Here is a 14205-nt window from a genome sequence, read left to right on the forward strand (position 1 = left end):
CATCCACTCTTGGGACTCCTCTCTCCTCCCGTCACCATACTCCACCTCCCACCTCCTCTCCTGCTCCCTCGACTCTTCTCTCTGCTCCTCCTCATTATCACAGCACTCCTCCTGCTCCCTCCACTCTCCACCCTGCTCCTCATCCTCCTGCTCACTCTCATCTTCACACTCCACCTCCTCCCTCCTCTCCTCCTCTCTCCACCCTCCTCCCTCCGTCCTCCCCGTGGTTTGGTGGTGACTCCCCCTCTCCTGCGTCTCCCCCTTGGTTCTCCCGTCCCTCTTGTGTGAGTCGGTGCTGTGAGGAGGTGGGAGGAGTCGTCCCGTCTGACACCTACCAGCTGCTCCTCCATCAGGACCGCCAGCTCCGCCTCCTGCAGGCGCAGGTGAGAGCCGCATCTGAGGCCACTTCAGGGTTAACTTTGGGGTATCTGATGAACAGCTGACCTGACCTCTGACCTCTGACCTCTGACCAATCACCTCGCTGACGTCCCGACGTGGTCAAAGTCCCGAGTGTCGGTTAATAAAGAGTCACTTATGTACTTTTAAAGGTTTGTAGAGTTCATGTTTTCTCTTCACATTCGCCTCTCAAACCTCGTGATGCCGGAGGAAAAACTTCTCGATGTCAACACGCCTGCTGCCGCAGCGTGGCGTGTTTGTGGGGTCGCCATGGTAACCGAGATGTTTGTTTCCTGTTTTCAGGTCCAGCTGTTGTTGGAGGCTCAGAGGAAACTTCAGTCCTCTGCTCAGCAGCTCGATGCTTCCACACCCAAATGCACCACCAGCATCGCCGTGGGGACAGGTGACAGCACGTCTCCTCCTCATCTCTCCTCTCTTCTCCTGCTCCTGCTCCTCCTCCTCCCTCCTGCTCGCCTCTCCTCCTGCTCCTCCTCCTCTGGTCTCATCACTGTTCAGCAGCTGTATTTTACATCCTCTCCTGTTTTCAGGTGCCAGTCTGTTCTGGGGGGATCCCGTCCAGGTCCCCCTCCCCCATCAGGAGGTGCAGGCTCCTCCCCCCTCCTCCCCGAGCCCCTCCTCCTGCTGCAGACCCCCCTCGCACGCCAACCTGTCCATCAGCGGGCCTGCGAGCGGAGCTGAGGACAGTGACATCAGAGGGCAGGAGGCTGCCTGCTTTCCGGCTCAGCGCAGGTGAGATTGAACGTGACGTCAGACTCGTGACTCGTTGTTAAAGACTTGTGACTCGGACTCTGAGTGACACTGGGACCTGTGATGTGTTTCAGTATCAGCGGTCTGCAGAGTCCAGTTCTGGGAGAGAGCGTCAGCATGTATACAGCTACAGACAACCAGCACGACTTCTACCACAGCCTCATGGTAACAACGACAACAAACAACAAACAACAACAACAACAACAACAACAACAACAACATGCCTGTTACATCATCACACAACAACAACAACAACAATATCTATAAATATTTGTGTCCTCAGAATCAGCTGACCAGTCGTCTCCAGGAGTCAGACAGTAAACAGAAAGTGGAGGAGGAGTCTAGGAGGAGGAGCCTGCCTGTGGTTTCTGACCGCTCCCCGTCCAGGAGGAGGTGGAGCCGTGGAGGAGACTCAGTGGTCAGTGCGACTGTGAGGCAGCTGCAGCAGCTAGGAGTCAACGTGGAGCCAGAAGACATGATCGAGTCTGACAGACAAGTCCAGCGGACCATAGAGAGCAGCAGGTACTGACACACCTGGAGACTCAGCACTCACCTGGAGACTCACCTCAGCACTTACATAAGCGTGCGTGTGTGTGTGTGTGTCTGTGTCTGTGTGTGTGTGTGTGTGTGTGTTGTCAGCACTCTGGCGAGCATCAACCCAGCGGCGGTCCTGTCCAGACTGAGCGTGTGCGACCAGACAGCGAGCTCTGTGCTCCCGAGCGGCAGCGTGGATCTGAGTTTGGAGGCCAACGCCATCGCCCTGCGCTACCTGAGTGATGCTCAGCTCAGCAGGCTGTCTATGGGAGGCCACACCCCCCATACAAGCCCCGCCCCCTCTGACCACTCCGTGCTGTCGCCTAGCAACATGTCTCTAGCCTCCAGGAAGTACATGAGGAGGTACGGCCTGATTCAGGAGGAGGAGGAGGAGGAGGAGGCTCGCCAGCCGCTCAGCAAAGCTCTGAGCATGAAGCTCCTTCCACAGAGTCAGCTGATCTGTGACCTGAGGCCCAAAATGCAGCTGTTAGCTGGCAGCGAACCAGCCGCCGCCCCTGACAAGGAGAACTGTCCCAGCAGGCGGCCATCTTTAGTGAGGGCGAGCAGCCTGCAGACGGAGGGATCAGTGGGGAACATCCTGGACCTGAGCCGCCTCCGACAGCTGCCCAAACTCTTCTGACCACCACGTGCTCCCCGAAACCTGCAGTCTGCCAGTCTGAACCGGACCTCACACCTCAGACCTGCAGTCTGCCGGTCTGAACCGGACCTCACACCTCAGACCTGCAGTCTGCCGGTCTGAACCGGACCTCACACCTCAGACCTGCAGGTTTTTAAAGGAGTCTGGTGTGAGGGCGCTCAGTGTGGAAACCCTGCAGGTCTCTTTGGAAACGTCCTGGACTTTATTGTTTGCGGTGAGACGTGATTTCCTGTAGTCTCGCGGGGAAGTCCTCTCCTCTGAATTCGTGCTGATCGCACCGACACGTCTGAACAGGATACGAGAGAGAAACTCGGGTCTCATTTTACAGGACGGACGCCGCCGAGCCGCCGTCCCCTGTGAGACGGCGTCCGTGTTGATGTGTGTAGTTTGGCGGTGGTTGTCATGGCAATCGGGAGGGCGTGTGCAGCAGACGCAGTGAATCTTGTAATGGGCCTGGAAAGGTCTTGGAAAAGTTTGGAGCGGCTGCTCATGTCTGATTTGTCTGCAGGTCTCAGGCTGCTGCTTTAACTGTTTTCACTCATTTTATTCAAGTCTGCGTGTTTCATCTTTTCTGTCGACACTTCCTGTTTTAATGTGAAAAGTCTTTTGTACCGTTATTTTTTTTTATATTTATGATTTTGAAAATAAAATTCTTAATAATTTGATTTAATTTAACCCTTAATATCACACACACTCGAATCACTGCACACAAAACACACGCTTACTTAAGCATACATAAATATTACACAGAGGTATTATTTTCTGCTTTATTGAGTTTATTTTTTTAACCATCATCAGTCCTAATCATAAATATTATATATTAATTTTAACCCTTTAAATGCCAGGTTTTTGATGATTTTCATGATGCCGCTGTGTTTTGTGAGTGTAGCTGCTGACAGTCTGGGATATGTCAGTGTGTGAGTGTAGCTGCTGACAGTCTGGGAGTGTAGCTGCTGACAGTCTGGGATATGTCAGTGTGTGAGTGTAGCTGCTGACAGTCTGGGATATGTCAGTGTGTGAGTGTAGCTGCTGACAGTCTGGGATATGTCAGTGTGTGAGTGTAGCTGCTGACAGTCTGGGATATGTCAGTGATCAGCAGCTACATTGACTGTGACAGGTCACCTGGTGGAAATAGCATGTATTTCCTCCATATGCCAAATATGGTCAAAATGACCTCATCAGGTGGAAAATAGTCAAAATGACAAATTCAGAGTCAAAAGCCCAGAATGACACCCAGAAATAATACAAGTCCTGTTTTTCTGCTCTGATGGCTGTGGGATCAAAAATGTCAGTTTGAATGGGTTTCAATGGAGCATTTTTGGACCTGAACAGTCTGAATGTAACTATTTAGTTTCCACAGTGTATTTTAGACTTATTGTAGGAGCTGAGCTGCAAATTCACTGATTACACTCAAATACACAATCTGGACATGATGAATGTTAACATTTTAACGTTTCTGTGAAAACTGAGCTTTAACTCTGAGAGGTGAGTGAAAGACGATATTTTCCTGAATCCTCGTGCGTCTGCTGAGTCGCTCTGACTCTGAGCTGAATGTGTGTATTTTCAGTGGAGTGTGTTGTTTGTGTTCACAGTTATTGATCGGTGATCGCCGCTGGCGGCTGGTCCGGCTCTGGATGTTTGCGGGAGCTGCGAGCTGTTGACCAACAGGGATCAATGTCTCAAAGGTCTCTGCCGTGTTTGGTCGCTCTGCGGGACGCTGACCTGAGACCAGCTCAGTCTGCACGCCGTCGTCTGACCGTCTGAACGCTCCACTGTCTACCTGCTCAGGTAAGACACTCATCTCATCAACCTTCTGTGTGTGTGTGTGTGTGTGTGTGTGTGTGTGTGTGTGTGTGTGTGTGTGTGTGTGTGTGTGTCACTTTTTCCACTAACACTCAACAGGCTGGAATTCAGATTTTTTAAATGTTTATGGTCGTATTTTCTTCTTGTGTTTTCAGTATAAAAACATTTAAAGTTGCACATAAAATACAATAAAATCAGAGTTTGGAGAAAAAGTCAATAATCTTTAGAATAAAGTCAGAAGACAAAAACACTTTTTAGTCGTTATATATAGTTTTATTTGCTGTTTTTTATACGTTTAACAGGAAAAAATGTTTTAAAGTCTGTGAGTCTGATTTTTATGTTAACCCTTTGAAACGTGGGTCAACGTCACCTCTCTCGTGTTGCTTTCATACACAAAGTGATTAAAGCTTTAAGACATGAACTATGAGCAAACTGCTTTGATTTCTTTCCAAAACATGAAAACGACCTGAAAATGATCTAAAAGAGAAAGAAAATATTTAGAAAATTACCAAATAACAAGTAAAATATCAAGAAAACAAAATGAAATGCTATTATAACTTTCTATTTTAATTTAGGTTACAAGAAAAAAACTGTATTTATTTATTTGATTTTCTTTTGCACTTTTTCTGGTCATTTCTGAGTTTTGCTCTTTTACTGTTTTGCGATAATTTTCAGCTAATTTCCTTCTAACTTTTTACTAATTTCGTACTAATTTTGGGTACGTTTTTGTTAAGTCGCTCATTGCCTTCTTTCCATCAAGCTAATTTGCTCAGGTTTTGAAGGGTTAATATTTTTGTTTTTATTCTCTAAATTCAGAGTTAATAGTTTTTATGTTGATTAGATTGAGTTCTTACTGTCATGGAAAACCTGGAAAAGTCATTGAATTTATTTCTGAGAGTGATCTTGTGTGGATGAAACACTGAGTGAAGCTGTTCGTGTGACGCTGCTCTGACCGACTTTAAATGTGATGTGTCTGAAAAACACTCCACCGGTGGGGATTATTATTATTATTATTATTATTATTATTTTTATTATTATTATTATCATCGTCATCATTATTGTTGTTATTGTCAATATTATTATAATTATTGTTGTTGTTGTTGTTGTTTATTATTATTATCGTTATTATTATTATTATAGTCCTTGTAAAGTCACGCAGAATTTAGGAATTCTGACTCAATTCTTCAGTCAGAAAACAAAAACACTTTTTCTTCAGATTGAATTTTCAGTGTTGGTTTCATTTCATCTGCTCTTTGTAATTAATGTTTAAAAACGTGTTTAATCTGTAAAGTCTGAATTTAATGGTTTCATATTTAGACATTTCATTTTACTTCTAAACTCTAATTTTAAAGTTTAACGTGATGGACTTTAGTCATCATTTAACCCTTTGAAACCCAAGTAAATTGGCTTGATTTCTTTGAAAACGTGGAAAGGGGGCAGCGAGCAACCTCACAAAAATCGGCCCAAAAATGAGCAAGAAATCAGTAAAAAGTTACAAGAAAATTAACTGAAATAAGCAAAAAAAAAAACTAGGAAGGAGCGGTCCCAAACCAACAACAAACAAGAAAATGTCCCTAAGAAAGTGCTGCTTTTCTCTTTACTGCAACATTTTACAAAAGTTCTGATAAAGACAATTATGAATCTAGATTTCTGGACATTTTCCCCTCGTTTAATGATCACATCTGCACCCGCCAGCTCATCTTTAAATTCTGTTTATTTACTTTTCATTTATACATTTCTTAAGTTCCTCGTTTTGTTTTTTTTTTCCTTTGGTCTGAGAGGTTACCGGATTAAACACGAAAAAAAACTCAAACCAAACATGTCAAAAATCAACAAGTGTGTATGTGTGTGTGTGTTACTGTGTGTGGTGTGTGTGTGTGTGTGTGTTGTGTGTGTGTGTGTTACTGTGTGTGTGTGTGTGTGTGTGTGTGTTACTGTGTGTGTGTGTTAGTTACTGTGTGTGATATTTGTGTGTGTGTGTGTGTTACTGTCTGTGTGTGTGTGTGTCTGTGTGTGTGTCTGTGTGTGTGTGTGTGTGTTACTGTGTGTGTGTGTGTGTGTTGTGTGTGTGTGTTACTGTGTGGGTGTGTGTGTGTGTTACTGTGTGTGTGTGTGTGTCTGTGTGTGTGTGTGTTACTGTGTGTGTGTGTGTGTGTGTTGTGTTACTGTGTGGGTGTGTGTGTGTGTGTGTTACTGTGTGTGTGTGTGTGTGTGTGTGTGTGTGTGTGTGTTACGGTGTGTGTGTGTGTGTGTTACTGTGTGTGTGTGTGTGTGTGTGTGTTACGGTGTGTGTGTGTGTGTGTGTGTTACGGTGTGTGTGTGTGTGTGTGTTACGTGTGTGTGTGTGTGTGTGTGTGTGTGTGTGTGTGTGTGTGTTACTGTGTGGTGTATTTGAGTTAGAGTATTGATTTTTCCAGTTTTTGGAATCAAACTGAAGAAAACTTTTCTGTGAATCTGTTCTGACTAAAAGTCGACGCTGATCAATAATCCGATCAATAATCTCCTGGCGAAACGCAGCCGTCTGAGAAACGCCGTCATGTTTGACATGCAGTCACTTTTTTATGAAGCCCGTTATCACGGTTCTCCTCAGAGGGGGGGCGTAACAGCAGACGACGTCCCTCTGACCTCAGACCCTCACCTCACCTGAGGAGAAACTCCCTAAAACACCTGTAACGGGCAGAGCGCCAGGGGGGGCGGGCCGCTCCTCCGGACGGACAGACGAGTGACAGATGTCATAAATCACAGTTCACATCTGCGTGTGATTTAATGTTACCAATGCGTTAAGGTTGTCACGTGAGCAGCAAATTAAAATCAAACAGTAAATCAGTATTTCATGATGCGGCTGCTTCAGTCAGGTGAGAGGTGACGCAGTGATGGCGGCGATGCGCTTTAACAGAAATCAAACTGACCTCTGATTGGCTCCCTCTCCGCAGAATGAGGGCTGCTGATAGGCTGTTGGTTCTGGCTTGCTGCCGCTTGTCTCCCACGCTGCCCATCCTGACATCTGCAGCGCCAAGCCCAAAGACCTCGCCCTGGAGCCACGCTGCATCTACCGCAGCCCCGACCCCGAGGCCCCGAGGGCCCCACCCCGGAGCCCGAGCCCGTCCCCCGAGTCCACCAACCCCAGAGTGTGGGAGCTGTCCAAGGCCAACAGCCGCCGCTTCGCCCTGTCGCTGTACAAACAACTGGCCGCCACCAAGACGCCCGACGCCAAACATCTTCATGTCCCCCATCAGCATCTCCACCGCATTTCGCCATGACCAAACTGGGAGCCTGCAACCAGACGCTGCAGCAGATCATGAGGGTCGGTGCTTATTTCTATTATTATTATTATCATGATTAATATTATCATCGTTGTTATTATTAATAATAATAACAATAGTAGTACTAGCAATGATAATAAGCCTGCTGCAACTATCACAATTATTTTATTACGGTTATTCATAAAGGGACTGTTCTGTGTTACATCAAAAATTGACCTTTTTGTACATACTTTTCTTAGCTAACTTGCACTCTGTTTCCTTTTTCTTTACATCTTATTCTTTTGACCTTTTGATGTTTGAAAGTTGAAGCTGAAATCCTGGAGTGAAAAAAGCCTTGTTGGTGTTTCACTTGTGCTGCTGGTTAGTTCCTGCAAACACTGTCTCTCTGGACACATTTTTTAATGACACTGGTGAGTGACTAAAATTGATTTTTTAAATTGATACATTTATTTATTTTTAAAAAGAAAAAAAAAACATTTTTTCTTTAAAAAATTCCCAAATGTCACCAAAATGTGAGAAAAATCCACCAATATATTTTCTTTAGAAATCTCAAAAATATTTAGAAAAACAATTTGTCAAAAAGAAAAAAATATATATATATATAAAGAAAGTGACTGACAGGCGCTCTCTGCATGTCTCTGCCTGCAGGTGTTTGAATTCGACACCATCAAAGAGAAGACATCAGATCAGGTCCACTTCTTCTTCTTCGCCAAACTCAACTGTCGTCTGTACCGGAAGAAGGACGAGACCACCGCGCTGATCTCTGCTAACCGCCTGTTCGGGATAAGTCTCTGATCTTCAACGAGACGTACCAGAACATCAGCGAGACCGTGTACGGCGCCAAACTGCTGCCACTCAACTTCAAGGTAACCTGCTCCGACACCAGTCCAACACCAGTCCATCACCAGTCCAACACCAGTCCAACACCAGTCCAACACCAGTCCAACACCAGTCCAACACCAGTCCAACATGAGTCCATCACCAGTCAGGTATAGTGTAAGCAATAATGGTGGTGCTGTTCTGCAGGAGAACCCAGAGAAGGCCCGGGTCACCATCAACAACTGGATCTCCAATAAGACGGAGAACCTGATCCAGGACACGCTGCCCGCCGGGGTGCTGGACTCCAACACTGTCCTTGTCCTCGTCAACACCATCTACTTCAAGGTGTGTGCCCGTCTGGCTCCCTCTCTGTTTAGACTAACATGCAGATAAAGAACGGATTTTAAAAACACAAACAGCAGAGACGCTTGACGAGAAGATCAAATAAAAAACAGACCAGACGGCGGTGGAGCTTCCACTTCCTGTCTGAACTCAGCATGGTCACCCAGATGAGCTCTCAGGTACCCAAATTTTACGGTAATCGGTTCTCAGTAGTCCAGCTCTAAAATTTACAGCTCAATAAATTCACCTGTTTAGCTAAAGTCTGATAAAGTGATTTTTGTCATCTCTCCAGGGGCCAGTCGCAACGGCCCCAGATGGGTTTCCAAGATTTTAGGAAGTTTTTAGAATTTTAGGACATCTCAAGGACTTTAGCATAGTTACAGGATTTAAGGATGTTTCTCTGATTTGGGTAAATTTAATAGGATTCTAGGATTTTTAAACATTGCCAGGATTTTGGGGATTTTCATATGTTTTTAGGACGTTTCTAGGATTATTAGGAGGTTTCTAGGATTTGAGGATATTGCTGGGATTTTTGTGATTTCCGTACATTTGGGACATTTCTAGTATTTTAGGACATTAGGGTCTTAGCTAGGACCTGTCGGGGGCTGTGGGGGATCCTCCACTGGCCTTTTTTTTGATCAACAATCTATTTTGATGCTGTTTTCTGCACTCTGGCACCTCATGGGTACTGAAAGTACAAAAACAATTCACAGTCAGTCACTTTATTTTTATTGTGAATTAGAAAATGGGATACTCATTAGTTGAGTATCTCTGCATTAGAAAGTGGGGAAATGTTCTGTATCTTATTGACTCCATATAATCAGACTCTGGTGCTGCTCAGGTGTGAACAGAGTGAAGCGGCTCACTGTATGTAGATTTATTTTCCTGCCTGATGTTCTGCTGAGGACATAAAACCGGACGTCGTCTGCAGATAAAGAGAACTTCTTCTCTAAAATGAGCCTCGGTGTCGCTGCACAAATCTCAGTCCTCCAGCAGGGCAGACAATGAGTAACTGTTTGAACCCCTGCTGACGTCCACTCGTCTCTCGTCTCAGGGCCAGTGGAAGAACAAGTTTGACAAAGACAACGTGTACGTCTCGGACTTCCACGTCAGCAGCAGTAGGACCTGCTCGGTCAACATGATGTACCAGGAGACCAAGTTCAAGTACAGGCACTTCCCCGACGACCACGTGCAGCTGCTGGAGATGCCTTACCGCGGAGACGACATCACCATGGTGATCATCCTGCCGAGCAGAGACACCACGCTCAGTAAGGTAACCCTGACCACCACCTGTCCTCTCCTCACAGGTGTGTTAAAGTGTGTTTGGTGTGTGTTTCAGTGTGTTGTGTTGGTGTGTTGACAGGTGGAGGAGAGTCTGGACCTGGAGAAACTGACCAGTTGGCTGGATGAGATGAAGGAGACCACCGTCGCCGTCAACGTCCCTCGCTTCAGGGTGGAGGACAGCTTCAGTCTGAAGGAGAAGCTGCAGGCCATGGGACTGACCGACCTGTTCAGCTCAGACAAGGCCAGTCTGCCAGGTAAGGGGGCGGGGACACTCAGGACACACCTGGAGCTTTATCAGGTGTCCACACATCTGTGATCTCAGGTGGACCATCAGCTTTTCATCGATGGGTCAGTTCAGGTGTGTTTGCGAGGTCGTTCTCCAGGTGATTTAGTGTGTCTGCAGAGGTGATGGAGGTCAGTTTTATTAGAACACCTGCTGCTGACGACGTGAGATGTTCGCCAAGTAAAAGTAATCTGATAACTGAAAATGAGCCTGAGAACCAAAATGAGTGCGGGCCATTTGGGAACTAAAATGAGCATGAGCGTTTAAAAACTAAAGGAATGCAGGATTCTTGGGAACTAAAATGAGCATGGGATGTTTCAACAGTAAAATTACTGCTGCGCTGCTGAACTAACTCATGAGAAATTTAAAAACTAAAATGAGTGCTAGGCATTTGGGAACTAAATGTACCATGTCAGGGAACCACAAAGATCGTGGGTGGTTGGGAACTAAAATGAGTTTGGGCTGCTCAGGATCTCTGGTGAATGTGGTGTGACAGCTCTCATGGTTTACTCTCTCTTCATCTTACAGATTTATTATTTGTTCAGATTTGTTCTATTTTTTAGCTTTATGTTTACTCTGTTAAATACATAAAGAGCAACAAAAAACCCAAACCAAATTCTTGCTAATAAATCTGATTCTGAGCTGTGTTTATTTCTATATTGATTACACCTGTTAAAGTAGCATGAAGTGACACCGACGGTCTTCTCAGTGATGAATAAAGTCTGAATGTTTCAGGGATGTTGGAGGACGACGGTGATGGTCTCCACATCTCGGACGCCTTCCATAAAGCCTTCCTGGAGGTCAGTTACTGCAGACGTCACTCATACAGAGTTACCTAAAGAGGTGAAAGGGTGCTGATGTTAGTACTTTACTAAATACTTTAGTATTTTAGTACTGATGCTGATTTTAAACCCTGGACCTTCATGTGATGAAGCTGCCACTTATGGTTTCTGTGTATTTATCCAGAAGGTCCAAAAGCTGTTTAAAAGCCTTCCACATGTTGAATACAAGTCTGGGGGTTAATGTTACTAAAATAAAACCTATTTTAAATCACCCTAACAGATTCAAATTTAAATGTAGGCTTCTAAAAACACTGGATGAATATAAACATTCTCAAAGTGTTCTAAAGCTTTTGTTCTTTTCTGTTTTGAATTGTACAGTAGAAAGTACATTTTTGGCTGATGTTTGTACATTAAAACCCTCTAAAGATCCCAGAAAATGCACTGAGGACTCTGACCCCGATCCAGAGTCGGATCAGACTTGATCTTGATTTAACCTGTTTTATTTTTGTTTTCTTGTGGTTTGCAGGTGAACGAGGAGGGCAGCGAGGCGGCGGCAGCCACCGCCGTGGTGGCCATCGGACGCTCCATCAACTTAAATCGGGAGATTTTTATAGCCAATAGACCGTTTCTGCTGCTCATCAGAGAATCGACCATCAACGCCATGCTGTTCACCGCCAGGGTGGCCGACCCCTGCAACCAATAAAACCTCTCCGGCTGGCGCTTTAATATCACAATCTGGAAAATACTAAAAACCAAATCCACATTTTTTCCTTTGTAACAACACAGTTAGGCATGACAATGTAAACTAATCAACAGAACTTTTTCTCTTCTTTCGTGTTTTTGATCAGCATCTTGACATCTGGCTGTTTAATCAGCAGAAACAAGTTATAATTACTGGATGTTGATGGTATCCTCCGGTGACCCGCACGCTACTATACTGAGACCGTACTATTGAGCTTAAATACGTTTAATGGCTTTTACAGAATCAATTTTGTAGAACAAACTAATGTATTTTTAACTTATGCTAATCCACAACTTTTAGCTTACCATTTTAACCTTTCAGTACTTTTAACTATTTCAAGCGTTTATCTTACTTTACTTTTACTGTTTATTCACTACTTTAAGCTAACGGTTTCAACTGTTTATCCATTGCTTTAAGCTAACGGTTTCAACCGTTTATCCATTCCATTTTGGTATGTTAACTGTTTATGGTACTTTTAGCTAACTATTTCCACTTTAAAGTTAACATAGTTGGCTAAAACTAACATACAATTTTTTCCATTGCTTTTAGCTTCCAGTTTTTTAGCTATTTCAGTTGTTCATCCATCATTTTTAACTATTTACTATTTTAACCACTGATCTGTTAATTTAGCAAACTATTTCAGAGTTTATTCGTTACTGTTAGCCAACAGTTTCAGACATTTTTTTGCTACTTTTAAGGAGGAATTTTATCTGTTTATCCGGGACACTTAGCTAACACGTTCAACTACTTGTCCATTACTTTAAGAATAACTATCTCAACCATTTATCTGTTACTTTTAGCTAGCTCAACCAATTTTCTGTTCCCAATACCAGACTATTTAGACTGTTTATCTGTTACATTTACTTTTCATAGCTTAACTTTCAGCTAACTAGTTTAACTGTTTATCCATAACATCTAGATAACTATTTCATCTGTGTATCCATTCCTTTTAGCTAATGGTTTTAACCAATCAGCAGTTTCTTTTAGCCAACACTTTATCAACAGTTTTCTCTGTTACTAGCTAACAGTTTCAACTTACCTTAACTATTTTAATCATTTATCCGTTACTTTTAGCTAACTACTTCAGCTGTCATTTTTAGTTATCACGCCCATTTATCTGTTATCCTTACCAAACTACTTAGACTGTAGACTATCTCTAAAATGTAGGTATTTTTACGGTTTGTAGTTTAACGTTGGCTAACTGTTTATCTCAACAGTTTCATCCGTTTATCCATTTGTTTTAGCCAACACTTTAAACCTTTTCAACAGTCTATGTGTTATCGTGGGAAACTCTGTATGTCCGAGTATACGTCACCACCTGACCAGTGTTTGTGGTGAATTGTGGGTAATAATGGTGTCGGTAAAGAAAGAGGCGAGTCGGTGGCGGTCGACACTTAAAGTGCTTTATTTCCTCTGGAGGAGATGCGACCTGTGAGTGATCTAGTGGTCATGGTGAAAGAAGCTTCTTCACATTTTTCTAAACTAATAATCGACCTTTGGCCTCGCCCCCCTCCCCTCCCCTCCCCCACCCCCTCCACCAACATGTTTTAGAAACAGAGACATGCAACAGAAAAGATCTTCACATAAAACCTTTCAGGTTCTCCACCACAGAACGTGTTAAGTACCTCCTCCTTAAAAAATGTACAGTATTAAAAGTTAATTTACTAAATGTTTTTCTTTGACTCATTTTCTGCTTTGATATATTAGGATATATTTTGAGGAATCAACAGTAAAGAGTAATCTCATTAAGTGAATATATCTAAATGATTTGATTTATAATTAGGCATGTTGTGGTCAAGGTAACTGGATATTCATATCATAAACATTTGATTCACACAGTTAAAAGTACAAAATAAAAAGCCAGAAGCTTAGAAACATGAAAACGTTTGTGAGAGGATGAGCCGAGTCCTGAGCGACTCCGACTCCGTAGAGACCAGAAACTGACGACGACGACGATGATGATGATGATGATGATGATGAGTTTGAGGTTGAGCTGTTTTCACAGTTTGGCTGAGGATGAAACAAATGAGCTGAAGAAACATCGAGGAGGAAAAGTCGGATTCTCAGCGGTGAGTTCGTTTAAATCCGCAGTTTGTCTAAACTTTTAGATTCAGTTTGATTGTGAATTCCAAATCTTGTCAAAGATGTCAGAGTAAACACTGAGGAGCTGAATCTGACAGGGTTCATACACGTTTTTACCAGCACAAATCTGAATGACCAAACTTTCTCTGAAACAACAAGTGCTGCTCCTTATCGGCTCTTTTCGTTGCTATATAACTGCTTTTTTAAATTCATTTTATTCTGGTTCATCAAAAATGTTAGCTTTTAAAACTCATTTTAAAGAAAAAATGGGGGATATATTTTATCTTGAGAAACGTTTGATGATTTTTAAAGAAAACATGTCGAACAGAAATTATCGTTGGATTCTCAAAGTCCCAATAGACCTTGGACATGTGTTGTTATACAGGTTTGTGAAACTAAATTCCATGACATTTCCAAAACTTTCAAGGCATATTCAGTTTTCAAAAACT

At 43.6% G+C, this 14205-nt stretch overlaps 2 protein-coding genes across 2 annotated transcripts in view; both read left to right on the forward strand.

Annotated features, from left to right (window-relative positions):
- The window catches only part of stil (STIL centriolar assembly protein), an 11415-nt gene extending 8457 nt beyond the window's left edge, over positions 1–2958 (forward strand). Inside the window, 7 exon segments of the mRNA XM_042484126.1 lie at positions 1–151; positions 236–383; positions 700–799; positions 945–1146; positions 1239–1329; positions 1448–1686; positions 1804–2958. The exon segment at positions 1–151 is cut by the window's left edge and continues 553 nt beyond it. Coding sequence (XP_042340060.1) covers positions 1–151; positions 236–383; positions 700–799; positions 945–1146; positions 1239–1329; positions 1448–1686; positions 1804–2338 — 1466 coding nt within the window. The 3' untranslated portion in view covers positions 2339–2958.
- A 4135-nt stretch (positions 2959–7093) lies between these two features.
- Positions 7094–13343, forward strand: serpinc1 (serpin peptidase inhibitor, clade C (antithrombin), member 1). The gene is given in 11 exon segments (XM_042483812.1): positions 7094–7124; positions 7127–7371; positions 7373–7408; positions 7410–7463; positions 8071–8200; positions 8203–8288; positions 8449–8586; positions 9638–9856; positions 9947–10121; positions 10886–10950; positions 11459–13343. Coding segments are annotated over 11 exon segments (1356 nt in total). The 3' UTR covers positions 11636–13343.
- Positions 13344–14205: the final 862 nt, after the last annotated feature.

The sequence above is a fragment of the Plectropomus leopardus genome, chromosome 3 (assembly GCF_008729295.1).
Source record: "Plectropomus leopardus isolate mb chromosome 3, YSFRI_Pleo_2.0, whole genome shotgun sequence".
Taxonomy (NCBI): Eukaryota; Metazoa; Chordata; class Actinopteri; order Perciformes; family Serranidae; genus Plectropomus; species Plectropomus leopardus.